The sequence below is a fragment of the Branchiostoma floridae genome, chromosome 19, assembly GCF_000003815.2.
Source record: "Branchiostoma floridae strain S238N-H82 chromosome 19, Bfl_VNyyK, whole genome shotgun sequence".
Taxonomy (NCBI): Eukaryota; Metazoa; Chordata; class Leptocardii; order Amphioxiformes; family Branchiostomatidae; genus Branchiostoma; species Branchiostoma floridae.
This window is the reverse complement of record NC_049997.1, coordinates 3,391,887-3,404,719: the sequence shown is the minus strand read 5'-3', so window position 1 is coordinate 3,404,719 and position 12,833 is coordinate 3,391,887. Positions and strand designations below refer to the sequence as shown.

The 12,833-nt window shown below is 39.6% G+C and overlaps 2 protein-coding genes across 2 annotated transcripts in view; one reads left to right on the top strand and one right to left on the bottom strand.

The window, feature by feature from the left end:
* LOC118406399 (phospholipase D1-like) overlaps positions 1 to 7,904 on the top strand; it is a gene marked incomplete in the record, with an annotated part of 43,187 nt that extends 35,283 nt beyond the window's left edge. The window contains 8 exon segments of the mRNA XM_035806439.1: positions 766 to 878; positions 1,197 to 1,315; positions 1,877 to 1,984; positions 2,590 to 2,792; positions 3,735 to 3,894; positions 4,403 to 4,692; positions 5,517 to 5,637; positions 7,202 to 7,904. Of these exon segments, the coding sequence (XP_035662332.1) occupies positions 766 to 878; positions 1,197 to 1,315; positions 1,877 to 1,984; positions 2,590 to 2,792; positions 3,735 to 3,894; positions 4,403 to 4,692; positions 5,517 to 5,637; positions 7,202 to 7,426 (1,339 nt within the window).
* The window catches only part of LOC118406407 (zinc finger and SCAN domain-containing protein 20-like), a 121,941-nt gene that overhangs the window by 95,509 nt on the left and 13,599 nt on the right, over positions 1 to 12,833 (bottom strand). The gene's annotated exons all lie outside the window — the stretch shown is intronic.

The following is a 12,833-nucleotide window of genomic DNA, read 5'->3' as shown; positions in this document are numbered from 1 at the left end:
GTATCATGATTCGGCAAACATAAGCATATTTTTTTTGACAAAATGGCATAAGATTTAGCGTAGTCTGCAAGCAAAAGTTGTCCCTCAAAATACCGAAAATGTCGTTTCAGAGGGTGCAGATTTCGAAATTTCCAAAGACCAACCTTGCGACAGCTCGCACCTTCGGTACTCGAAATCGTGAAAATATTTTGGGGGCATCGCCCTCGCTAAAACCATGTGTCTTTCTAACAGAATTGCCATCAAACTTAGCTTAGTCTGGCAGCAAAATTTGCCCGTCAAAACGCAGGAAATGCCATTTTAGAGGGTCTAGATTTCAATTTTTCCAGGGGGAGCATGCCCCCGGACCCCCCTAGGGTGGTCGCGCCTCCGGCGCGACGGGTAGCGCCTTCGGCGCTACGTAAGCGTGTTCCGCAAAATTCTGTCAGTTAAAGTTCGCCCCCCCCCCCCAGACGAAATTTCCTGCCGCCGCCTCTGGGGGACTGGAGGTAAAAGACGGTGGATTTTGGAGATGGATGGGCTCCACTTTCCAAGACTGTGCTCAAGACACAATGATTCAACATTACCCACTGCCCCTATACAATGTACAACTATACGGTCTCAAAGGCTATGGGGCCTTTATCTGTTTCCTCTCCATATTGTCCTTGCCTTATGAAGTCTGTGTGTTTCATAAATTCAAAATAACTCACTTTTATGAATCTAAGCTTTTGATGGACCATTCTCTCTAAGTAAAGCTGAGCATTGTATTGATGATTTTTTTCTCTGCAGTGCTGGTATGAACAAGCTTCCAGGTATGGAGGGTGAGGCCAAGTTGTGGGTAGGGAAGGACTATGTCAACTTCATCGCTAAGGACTTTGTTGAGTTGGAGAAACCCTTTTCTGGTGAGTGGTCACCGCGTAACACCAAATGTACATATCAGTATTCAAATTAGATGTATTGATACACATCTACAATCATCATGTAACTGTGGTCCTGGACATATTTTTTAGTCTCAAAGAGACTCCTACATGAAACAACTTGACATACTTTCATTCAAATAGGAATTGCTTTTCAAGTGGATGGAAAAAATTTTATGCTGGCTATAGTACACTGATACAATGTTGAAAACACTGTACTTTAGTAACCAATAATCATATCCTGTACCTTATCATTTTCGTTGCCATCTGACCAAGCTGAACCATTCTCCATGTCACCTGTAGATTTCATTGATCGCACAACCGTTCCACGCATGCCATGGCACGACATTGGAGCAATGGTTTATGGGAAGGCGGCCAGGGACGTGGGCAGGCACTTCATACAGAGGTGGAACGCTGCAAAGGTTAGCAACGGCGTCATCACTGACTTTGAGGACATTTTTTTCTTACAAATATGTCAGTTTCATTTTTGAAGTTTTACGATAAAAATGTTATTTTCAGACTGCTACACATTCATTGCATTTACAGGAAAAATGCTGCACAATCAAAACTGCCCCAGTTGACCACCCGTGCAGCAGACAGTTGAATCTTGTCTATGGTCACTATAGACAGAGTTCAAAATGCTTGTTTTAGTGAAAAATTATCTACTAAGTGACCTCAAAAAGTGGTCACAATGGCCAGATGGCCCTTACATATATGTAGAGGTGATCCCTAATGTACATGTTGACTGTATTCCACATTTTTTTGTGGTAATGGTTCCACAGACTGTGAAGAATATGTCATGGGGATGATTTCTAAATCCTCAACTTTAATCTTTACTAATGATAGGTTTCAGTGTGCACCTTAAGAGCCAAATAGTTTCAGATGTTTTTACTGTATTCCACATTTTGTGGTAATGTTTCTCCAAAATGTGCAGAGTCTGTCATGGGGATGATTTTTTGTCTTATTTTCCTTATCCCATGCAGGTTGAGAAGGCTAAGACCAACCCCACCTATCCCATGCTGCTGCCCAGGTCATACGAAGAGTTCTACATGCCGAGGGTGGTCCATAACACCACTCGCTGTGACGCCCAGGTTGGTACAAGCTCTGGACTATACTTGCACCAGTGCATGGAACACCTTGAGTAACGTGTATTACATATGTATGTTGCACAGTACCTGTACCCTGCTTATTTTCTCATTATTTCAGTCCAACAAAGATGTGAAACTATTCATAAATGAAAAAGAAACAAACTTCCCAGACTTATGCTGAGAAATCCATCTACAAGACCTACCTATTCACAAATGAAGAAAGAAAGAAATTTCCAAGACTAAATAACCTCTCTTTGTACCAGATCCTGCGCTCGTCCAGTAAGTGGTCGGCAGTGATTTCTGTTACACAAAATGAGAAAGAAAAAAGATTTCCCAAGACTTACACTCTCTTTGTTCCAGATCCTGCGCTCTGTACCTGTGGTCCATGCATTCAGTAGGCTCAGCACAACATCTTCATCCAGGCACAAAGTTTAGAAAAAGGGTATTCCCAAGACTGAATAACCTCTCTGTTCCAGATCCTGCGTTCCTCCAGTAAGTGGTCAGCTTAAGTATCTCTGTGACGGAGAAGTCCATCTACAAGGCGTACCTATTCACAAGTGAAAAAGGAAGAAATTTCCAAGACTGACTGACCTTTTTCCTTCTTCCAGATCTTGCGCTCATCCAGTAAGTGGTCAGCAGGAATCTCTGTAACAGAGAAGTCCATCTATGAGGCTTACCTGTGGTCCATCCAGCAGGCACAGCACTACATCTACATAGAGAACCAGTTCTTCATCAGCTGTCTGCAGGACAACCCTTACGTACACAACGAGATCGTCAAGGCACTCTTCGACAAAATTGTGGAGTGTGAGAAGTGAGTTGACGGCATCTCCTTTTAAAAAAAAAGTCTTTCGAGGCTAGCACATTCATCCCATTTTGTAAAGATTCTGTTACAGTAGCATATTTTTACTTCTAACAACGCCAACATCACATTTCCACAATGGGGCCTGGCCGAGCAGTTTTGGGGAGCGAAAAGTGTGATATAAAAGACAACAAAAGCACATAACGCACCAAAAATGATTAAATCATACCTTGTGCATATTCATTGGAATAAACTTTAATTTTCCATTTCCGCAAACAACCCGGCCAGGCCCGGGTAGAAAATGTGGTCTAGGCTCAGGCTGATTCATTATTGATACTGGTATTTAGCTGGCTAATAAGTCTGATATTATGCACTTCAATGTTCAGAACAATATGGTGAACTTGAAAAATAAAATTATGAGTGACAGGTGGCTATTATGAGTGACAATCAGCAAAAGTCATGCCATTAAATTTTGTTTATTTTGGCCCTATCATTGTTTTGTTGTGGTGCTGAGCCCTATTGTCCTTATACCCCCCTCACATTAGGCGCGATTCGATCGAACGACGAGTCTGCGAGCTCTAATTTACGAGGAGGCATGACCCTGATGCCAACGAAGAAATTGCAGAGTTCCCCCTTCCCGTCAGGGTCATGCCTCTTCGTAATTTAGAGCTCGTAGACTCGTCGTTCGATCGAATCGCGCCTAATGTGAGGGGGGTATTAGCCTTATAATGCAACAGTAGGGGCAACTCCACTGGTACACAGCACTGTGTAACTGTCCAACTTTCATACTCTTCCTCATATAGAAGCTGATTACATTTCTTAATGACATTTTTTAAGCAGCAGTTTAGCCCCCAATTCTCTATTGGTTATGGTTTCTCAGTACTAGATGAGATTGTAATATTAAGAACATTACTGCATACATGTATGTTTTACTGTGAACCATTTTTTTTTCAGGAAGGGAAAGAACTTCCGTGTGTACGTTGTGCTTCCCCTGCTGCCAGGATTCCCAGGAGAGATCGGCACGGCGACAGGGCTGGCCATCCAGGCTGTGTTCCACTGGAACTTCACCACCATGTGTAAAGGGGAGAACTCACTTCTCAGCAGACTCTCAAAGGTGGGTGGGTAATGCAGTACCAAGTTGGCAGGGTTTTGGGGGGTTCAGCTGACATACTGTGATGTAACCGGTACTAGTAAATGAATTTGCAGCCAATGTTACCCACCTACATTTATACCGGTATGTTGCTGGCTATTATTAAGAGAGGAGTACAAAATGACTAGACTTCAAGTTATAGCAGGACAGTTTAGGTCTAGCAATAATTGGATTTGTTGACATTATGTTAAAGATAGCATTTTCACAGTTAAAAAATTCTTTTTTTTTTTAAATTTCAATTCCACCTTGAATAAGGTTCTAATCTATGTGTGGTATAAACTGGAACTGGAAGGAATATTTTGTAGCATTATTTTTTATGTAGCAAAAATGTACATGTTTGGTTGGATGTATTTCAGGTTAGTTTGGAGTCAAATTACAAATTGATGTATCCCTATAACATTAGACTCCATTTCTTCATTCAAGACTTCAAGAGAGGAGTTCTGAAATATGTGTTTTTTGGTCATTTTAACAGGAGGTCAGAGACCCGTACTCCTATGTGTCGTTCTGCGGCTTGCGTACGCACACCGAGCTGAATGGGACCCCCGTTAGTGAGATGATTTACGTTCACTCCAAGATGATGATCGTCGACGACAGAATCTCGATCATCGGATCCGCCAATATCAACGACCGCAGCATGATCGGCGAGAAGGACAGCGAAATGGCGGTCATCGTCATAGATACGCAGACGAAGCCGTCCCGTATGGACGGGGAGGAGTACCAGGCTGGGGTGTTTTCTTCTGAGCTCAGGAAGAGGTGCTTCAGGTGAGAAAAGGAAAGTTTAAGATACAGGCAAAAACTTTGACATGAAGATTTTCCCAAGAAACTACATACTGTAGCATTCATTGGCTTATTTTCACAGAAAACCTAATTATGCAGTTGTATTTGAACTCTCTCCATGATAAGTGTTTGTCCTATAAGCCTTCAAAACCAGTGTTCACGGCTATCTTTCATAGTCATTTAGCCATCATTATCTGTTATCAACTTACATGATGTACAATGTATGTAGAAGTGGTCATTTGCATTGAGCAAACCCATTAAAAGAAAAGCTGAGAAGTTAGTTTTTAAAAATTATGTACAATTTATGCATTTGACAATTTTCAAATGACAATATCAATCCAGGTGCTTAGTGCTACCTGCACAGGGCTGTATCTAGGACCCGTCCTTCCGTCCTGGGATAGAAATTCGCTTGTTGGGACAGAAAATAATTCTACCCCATGCGGCCCAAAAATGACTTGAAACTGGTGAAAATGTATTTTCATAAGCTTAAAATGACATGGAAAATCAAAAACATGGGCTCCCAAACATTGAGTGGGAAGGAAATAAATTTCAAGCTGGACACAGCCCTGTACACGTATTTCTATACTTGATGGCTAAAATGGGGTAGGAGCTTAAATGGGGTAGAGAATTTCCCGAGCGGCCTCGTAACCCCTGCTTCGCCTATTGAGTCAGTGAAGTCAAGCTTACCTAAGCTTAATGTTCTTGACTTAGGGAGAAGAGATGCTGCTACAGTTATCGCTATAATGGGCCGCTCTTCATCTTCATGTTCGGTAAAAATAAAAATTTTAAAAAATTTGTATTTTTCCCAGAGAGCACCTAGGGCTGATGGATGGGGACCAGGGCATCGACCTTGATGACATCGTCTCTGCTGAGTTTTTCAAGGACGTCTGGGTGAAAAGAGCTGCCGTCAACACCAAGATATACGATGATGTTAGTAAACTCTGCTGTATTCTTTGTTATTTTTGTAAGGATGTCACTGTGGCTCAACTGGTAGCCTCACATTGGTGCTGCTGGTGCCAGTTAGTTTGTTACTGAGCTCAATCTTTATCCCTATGGAATTGGTCATATCCTATTCTTGGCATACATGTTCTCACTCGTTCTCATTGAAATGTCGAAAAATGGCATTTTTTTGGTCAAAAAATAAATTGGCTTTATTTTCACTGAAAACTACTTGGTTGTTTGGGAAAATTCCTCTTTTAACCATAGCCAAAAAAATAGCAATTTATTATTTTCGGTCCCATTGATAATACATTAAAGGGCATGTAACAAACGTTACCGGTAACGTTTGTTACAACAGTAGACTATACTCTGTTTTCTTTGAAAGGACTTACCTTATTGACTACATCATTTAGGTATAAGTGGATGTCCCTAGGGACATTTGAAAAGTGGGCAGCTTTTTTACACCAGGTCAAATAGAAAGCTTAGACAGCATCGAACAATGGTAACGTTTGTTACAGTCATTTCTGTACAACATTTTGTTAAGCAAGGTGGAATACAAATGACATTCAACAACCCTTTCTTGTTTCTTTAGAAAGCCAGAAAAACTGTACAGCGTCACAAAATCGGCCATTTCTAGTCTTATACGTGCATAATATAACAGTGGCAACCATCGTACTAGTGGTGGTAACGTTTGTTACAGAATCTGGCGACAGGCATAAATCACCTCACACAGCTTCCAAGATCAGTGACAGGAGCGATCTGACGTGATCGGGCAGAGGGCCTTGGTAGCTGGTTTCACCTGCCGAACAATCATTCTGGGAACTGAATTGTTACATTTTTGGCTACTATTTGAATTCTTCGTTTCTTCTCAGGGGACAGCCATTTTTTCGGGTGTGAAATCCCACCCGTGGCTATAATAATCTTCTAACCCATCAACCTATACGAATGTTGTGGTGCATCTTTTGTAAAACATTACTGGGGTTGTGGAAAAATGAAGGAACCAGTGATGTTGTCTATAATTTGCTCCATATCAAGGCGTAAAGTCAGGTGACAGCATTTCGACATTTAAATGAGAACGAGCCACTACGTATACTGTTCCATTCAAGCTAGTAGAGAAAAGCTTGACTAAATGAGTATGGACTTTTGGATTTTTCAAGATTCAGATTTGATTGCCTCAAACTTATGGTAGTGTGGAAAAGGCCCAAAAGACTTAGTACTGAAGGTTTTCGGGTGCACAAATAATTTTTCAGAGACTAATGCTCAGTTTGAGGATGAAAATTAAATTAAACACAACACTGTCCTTTTGTTTATGAAAAAGAAAAAGAGGGGCTTTTTGTCTTCCTCTGTTTCCAAAAAAAGAAGTCAAACCCAACCTATCTACTAGAGGTAAAGCCAACACTAGTCTCTTTGTACAATAATGTTTATCACTGTTCATTTATGTTACATGCATATCCCCTATCTTTGTTTCTACCATGCACAATGCAATTAGCCTATGGACATGAACTTGCAAATAAACTTTCTTCATATTAAATTCCATTATCATGATTCATTCCAGGTCTTCCACTGCATTCCCACCGACCGCGCCACAACATTCCAGTCTCTGAACCGGTACAAGCAGACGGACGGTCTGGTCGTCACGGATACGGCGGAGGCACGGCGGGAGCTGAAGCGCGTCCAAGGCAACCTGGTCCTGCAGCCACTCATGTTCCTGAACCAGGAGGAACTGTCGCCAGCATTGCTCAGTAAGGAGGGTATGGCACCTACTGAGCTGTGGACTTAGATGGGAGTTATACTGTACAGGAGTCCCCCTCAGTCACACAGTCAACACAAACTAGAACCAGGAGGAACTGTCTTTGGCATTACTCAGTAAGGAGGGTATGGCTCCTACTGAGCTGTGGACTTAGATAGGAGTTATACTGTACAGGAGTCCCCCTCAGTCACACAGTCAACACAAACTAGAACCAGGAGGAACTGTTCCCAGCATTACTCAGTAAGGAGGGCATGGCTCCTACTGAGCTGTGGACTTAAGTAGGAGTTAAACTGTACAGGAGTCCCCCTCAGTCACACAGTCAACACAAACTAGAACCAGGAGGAACTGTCCCCGGTATTACTCAGTAAGGAGGGTATGGCTCCTACTGAGCTGTGGACTTAGATAGGAGTCCCCCTCAGTCACACAGTCAACACATACTAGAACCAGGAGGAACTGTCTTTGGCATTACTCAGTAAGGAGGGTATGGCTCCTACTGAGCTGTGGACTTAACCCTATTCAGACCGGGCTTTTTTGGTCATCCCTGGACCGGGGGGGGGCTTTTGAGGCCCTCCACTTCTAAGTCCTCTAACTCTTGAACGACGTGCCGTAGGGCCACCAAATTTTTAGGACGTAATATCGACATAATATCGGACGATTATTTGACGTTTGACGTTACGTTGACGTAAAATGACGTAATTATGACGTCATCAATTTGATTATATTGGCCGGACCCATGAAAAAAGGGTATTCTCAGACAACTTCAAGTTATACTACAAAAATGTAACAACAAGTGCAGATAACAGAATAATAATGTTTATTACGACTTGTATTGCCAATAGCAACATCGATGACGTCATAATGTAGTCATAAAATGACGTCATGCACATCTAAGATACGAGTTAGGCTCCGCCATATTATATCCACTACCTTGAATTTCTAAAACTACTTTTTTTGCAACAAATTATCACAAAAGGCAATGGAAATAGACTAAATTCATTCATTTAGATGGTTTTTGATGAAAAAATACCAGGTAGTTACAAATTTTAAGGGATAATTAGCTTGTTATTCTTGATCTGGCCATACGGTCCGCCATCTTGGATTTTGGGCTGATGACGTCATCAAATTAGCATAATTTATGCATATATAATTATGAAAGATATGCTCAATAATATAACATTTTATTTATGTAACAAAATAGCAGTAATATAGCAAATAAATGTGAAAAATACATTGTTAGAACCAAAAATAGTGATTTTTGGCAAAACTGCCTGTCAGCAAACGGTTGCCATGGCAACACGAAATAATGGAAAATTTGTCAAACTTCGTACAATTGTTGCCAACAATATTTTAGGAAAACTCACCAAATTTGGTGGCTTTAGCGTAAGCCGTTCTGGCGTTATAGGGCATCGAAGTTGGCGCGGGCCTCAAAAGCCCCCCCCCCCCGGTCTGAATAGGGTTAAATAGGAGTCCCCCTCAGTCACACAGTCAACACATACTAGAACCAGAGGAACTGTCCCCAGCATTACTCAGTAAAGGAGGGCATGGCTCTCACTGAGCTATGGACTTAAACTGGACCCCTCACAAATATCAGTCATACAGTCAACACATACTAGAACAGTTTTCCAATGTGATTCTTATGTAAGACTGAAAGATAAAGAAACAAAGCCCAATATGAACTGTCCCCAGCATTACTCAGTAAGGAGGGCATGGCTCCTACTGAGCTATGGACTTAAGTAGGAGTTACATGACATTGTGTAGTGAGAATATACCTGTTTTCCCTCGTTCTGTCCTTTTTCAGAGTCTGAGTCCACTGGTAGATCTGGCCTTTGGCTACTTGTCACAAATCCATGCGACTCTCTAAAGCTAACCTGAATGAACTTATGACATATTTACATCCGGGATAAGTTAACCCACAATTTAGAATAAATATTGAATAAATATTGAAAGATTGCATTAAACTGAAGCTGAATGCAAAAGTTCCATGATGTTTGTACAATAAATAGTTTAGATATAAACTCCAAGGTTGAGGTGTGATAAGGAGATTTCTAAGGTGGTACAGGAGGTTTTGAGAATATATCTCGAGTCTGTCAGACAATCAGCCCTATTGAGTAAAGGTCCAAGCACTTAGGAGCCTGTTTTGAGGTTACTAATTTGTAATACTGTCTTGAATATTCTCTAAGCAGAGAAGACCATACTTATGTAGCGTCTATTTCTAAACAATATCTTAACTGTTGCATACTGTCAAAATGTGAGATACAGCTGTAGTTACTTAATGTGACTGTGTGGAAAACAATCATTATGTAACTTTATTGCAGAAATATGACAATGGGCCAACGACTTAAATTGTACAAAAACATGTATCCATCTTTGTCAGCTCCGGTATGTTTGAGAGGTTTTAATCATGCAAAATTATAGCCACCTGTGAGGCAAACTACATGTGTATATGTGAAATGGACAAGACAATAATGTTAAGCCCTTTCATTATTGTAGCACACTTTAGCTGCTTAAATATCTAGTGCCATCTTTAAACATAGATCTGCTTCTGAGAGTTTTATCAGGTAAATATGTCACCTCTTGAGGGCAAGCAATATGTGATGATCAAAATAATGATGCAACACCATTTCATTATGATACAGGATACGTTAGCTGCTATGTGTAAGTTGAAGCAATAAGACTCAACTCAAGAAGCAATGTTACCACACCAATACCAAGCTATGCTAGCTACACTAAGAAACAAGCAATAAGTCACTTTGCATAGGAAAGACGGAACAATATCATCATAGGTGCTTAACAATTAGTTTATCAAAATATTATGCAAATGACATGACAACAAGATTATTTATTGTGACAGTTTATCCCTTCCATGATATTACTAATAAGTACATCAAATGGGAATATATAAATATTATGCAAATTAGTGGAATTAAAGCTTGAAAATCCAAGATGATGTCCTATGCAACTCACATTGCTTTTTGAATAAAGTTTCAACAGAAATTAAGATATAATGCAAAGCAAAGCTTCTATGCTGCCATATAAAGGGGCTAGTACTTACTATGTGGAGTTATGGTAACTTCAGTACATGTTATAAAGATGTACATATTATCATGGTGTTTCCAAATGGTTTGACTAAGATTTCTTCCAGCTTCTGCTACTTGTACTTCCTGCAAATATAGAAGTCTAGTAATAGTAGTATAGTGGATGATACAAACAATGTGTGATATATGATGTAATTCTCTGGTTGGATTTTTTTTTACAATTTGACTTTATCGTTTATTGTACAACTTAATATGTATTTTGTTTAATTTTTAGTGTGTAGAATACATCTTGCCAACAATGTCATTGCAAAATATTAAATTAAGATTCTTTAGGTAGTCAATGAATATGATGATGAACTGAACTGAACTGAGGTAGTCAAAGTAAACTAATAATCAAAGTAAAACAATTTTTTTGCTCCTCTGCAATTCTTTCAGTTATTCATTTTATTATCATTTTCAAATGTTTACTGCCTCAACTTTTTAACATTAACTTTTCATAGACTTTGTTTGAAATTCCAAATGTTATCTATTCAACAAATTACTGATCCTTGAAATGTTCTTGGCTGTTTTAGATGCTACAAGCAATTCAATGCAAAAATGTTTGGAGAAATTCCTTTTAATTCTGTATGTTTTGTATATATGTGCTGATTGACAATAAACTATGACATGGGGTTTGCTGTATTTTGTGGTCCTTTAACATCATTTATTCTTCCTAAGACTTTTGTAATATAATGACCATCATTTTATTTGTTTCATATCAACCTGAAAGCCATAGAAACTGTCAAAGACGATGTTCTTTTGACATTTTGATCTTTAACTGATCTTCTCATTGTCCATGCAATTACACCGGACTAGGCCACTATCTGGTCAGTTAATTGCTTGATTGACAAAGATATGCATCTGATAAACACAATGAACACTAGTAATCATAGATAATGGAGATAGAGACAATGGAGATAGCCGGATAGATAATAGTAAGCATACAAATATAGTACATGTAGATGCTATCAAATAGATGTGTATATATGTGTTTTGTATATATATATAGGGAGAGAGAGAAAAAGAGAAAGAATTTTAAATGTAACGGGTACAATGCATGGCAACGTTTACATACATAGCAGAAAAACTATTGCTAGTATCTGACAATTTTAATAGGTAAATGAATTCAGACTAAGGGAATACGACGCCAATATATTAAGTACTGCATTTCTGTCCTGTTCTCTTATTTTACAAAATTAATGAAACATATTAACCTCTCGTTTTTCTACATGTTCTTATCCGTACGCGTGCACGTACACATGCATACCGGTTGTCACCGGGTTTGTTCTTCCCGGTCTTCTTCTCAGATACTCTCCAAGCAGAGGTAAGACTCCGGTTGGTTGTTGACAGCTTTTTGGGTGTTTTTATCGAGCTTTCTATTTTGTCAGCTTTTCTTTTTTTGTCCACCAGCCAGGGTGATAAAAAGAAAAATTGCTTGAAAAATAGAAATTCCGATAAAAACGCAGAAAAAAAGACGTCGAAAACCGACTGGTACCTAACCTCTGCTTGAAAGGCTGTTTTTAAGAGCCCTTGGGCATACCAGTCGTTTCCCTTGAGTGAGCGCTACGCTGGGTGGGTCGCGTGAGATCAAACAATTACTCTCTTATTCTGTTTAGGCCACAGCAAGTAAATTTTATGGATGACATCCTCTGCAGACTGCAAAAATAATGAGATAGGGCGAAAAAAAAAACAAGATGGGTAAAAAAAACAAGATGGCAAATTTTCAAAATAGACGTTGTAACAAGACTTGAAGAGACAAAATATGGCAAAACAGCCAACAAGGCATTCATTCATGTATTTAACTAAATTTTAAGGAGTGCACCAGTGTAGTTAAAGTGACACTAGTGTGGTAGACTGGTATCATTAACCATGTTGGCAACTACACTCATAGCTTTCCTAGTTGTGCCACTTTTACAACTATCTATCAAGTTGCACCTCTGCAACTACAGTCAATGCTACAGAGTCTCTAGTGTCAATTCTGCATTCAATGATTAGGTTACAACACAACCTTTACCCATTTTCGTCTATCCGGCCTTCCCTGAAGAAGAAAAAAAATCTTGTTTTTTTTCTGAAATCAGGCAAAAATTAATGAGCGCGCGGATGTCATCCATAAAATTTACTTGCTGTGGCCTTATTGTTTCACACAGTAAGGCCTTGTAGACTTCGTTATATGGATGACGTCCACGCGCGCATCAAGTTTCGTCCGTTTGCAAAAAAAAACGCAATGTCATCATACAAGAAAGCTACAAAACACAGTCATGTAAACACATGCGTGCCATAAATTGGAAAAATGGAAATCGACAAAAATTTTATAGAATGCCAAAGCGAATTTCAAAGTCAAAATCGAACATATGAAAGAATAG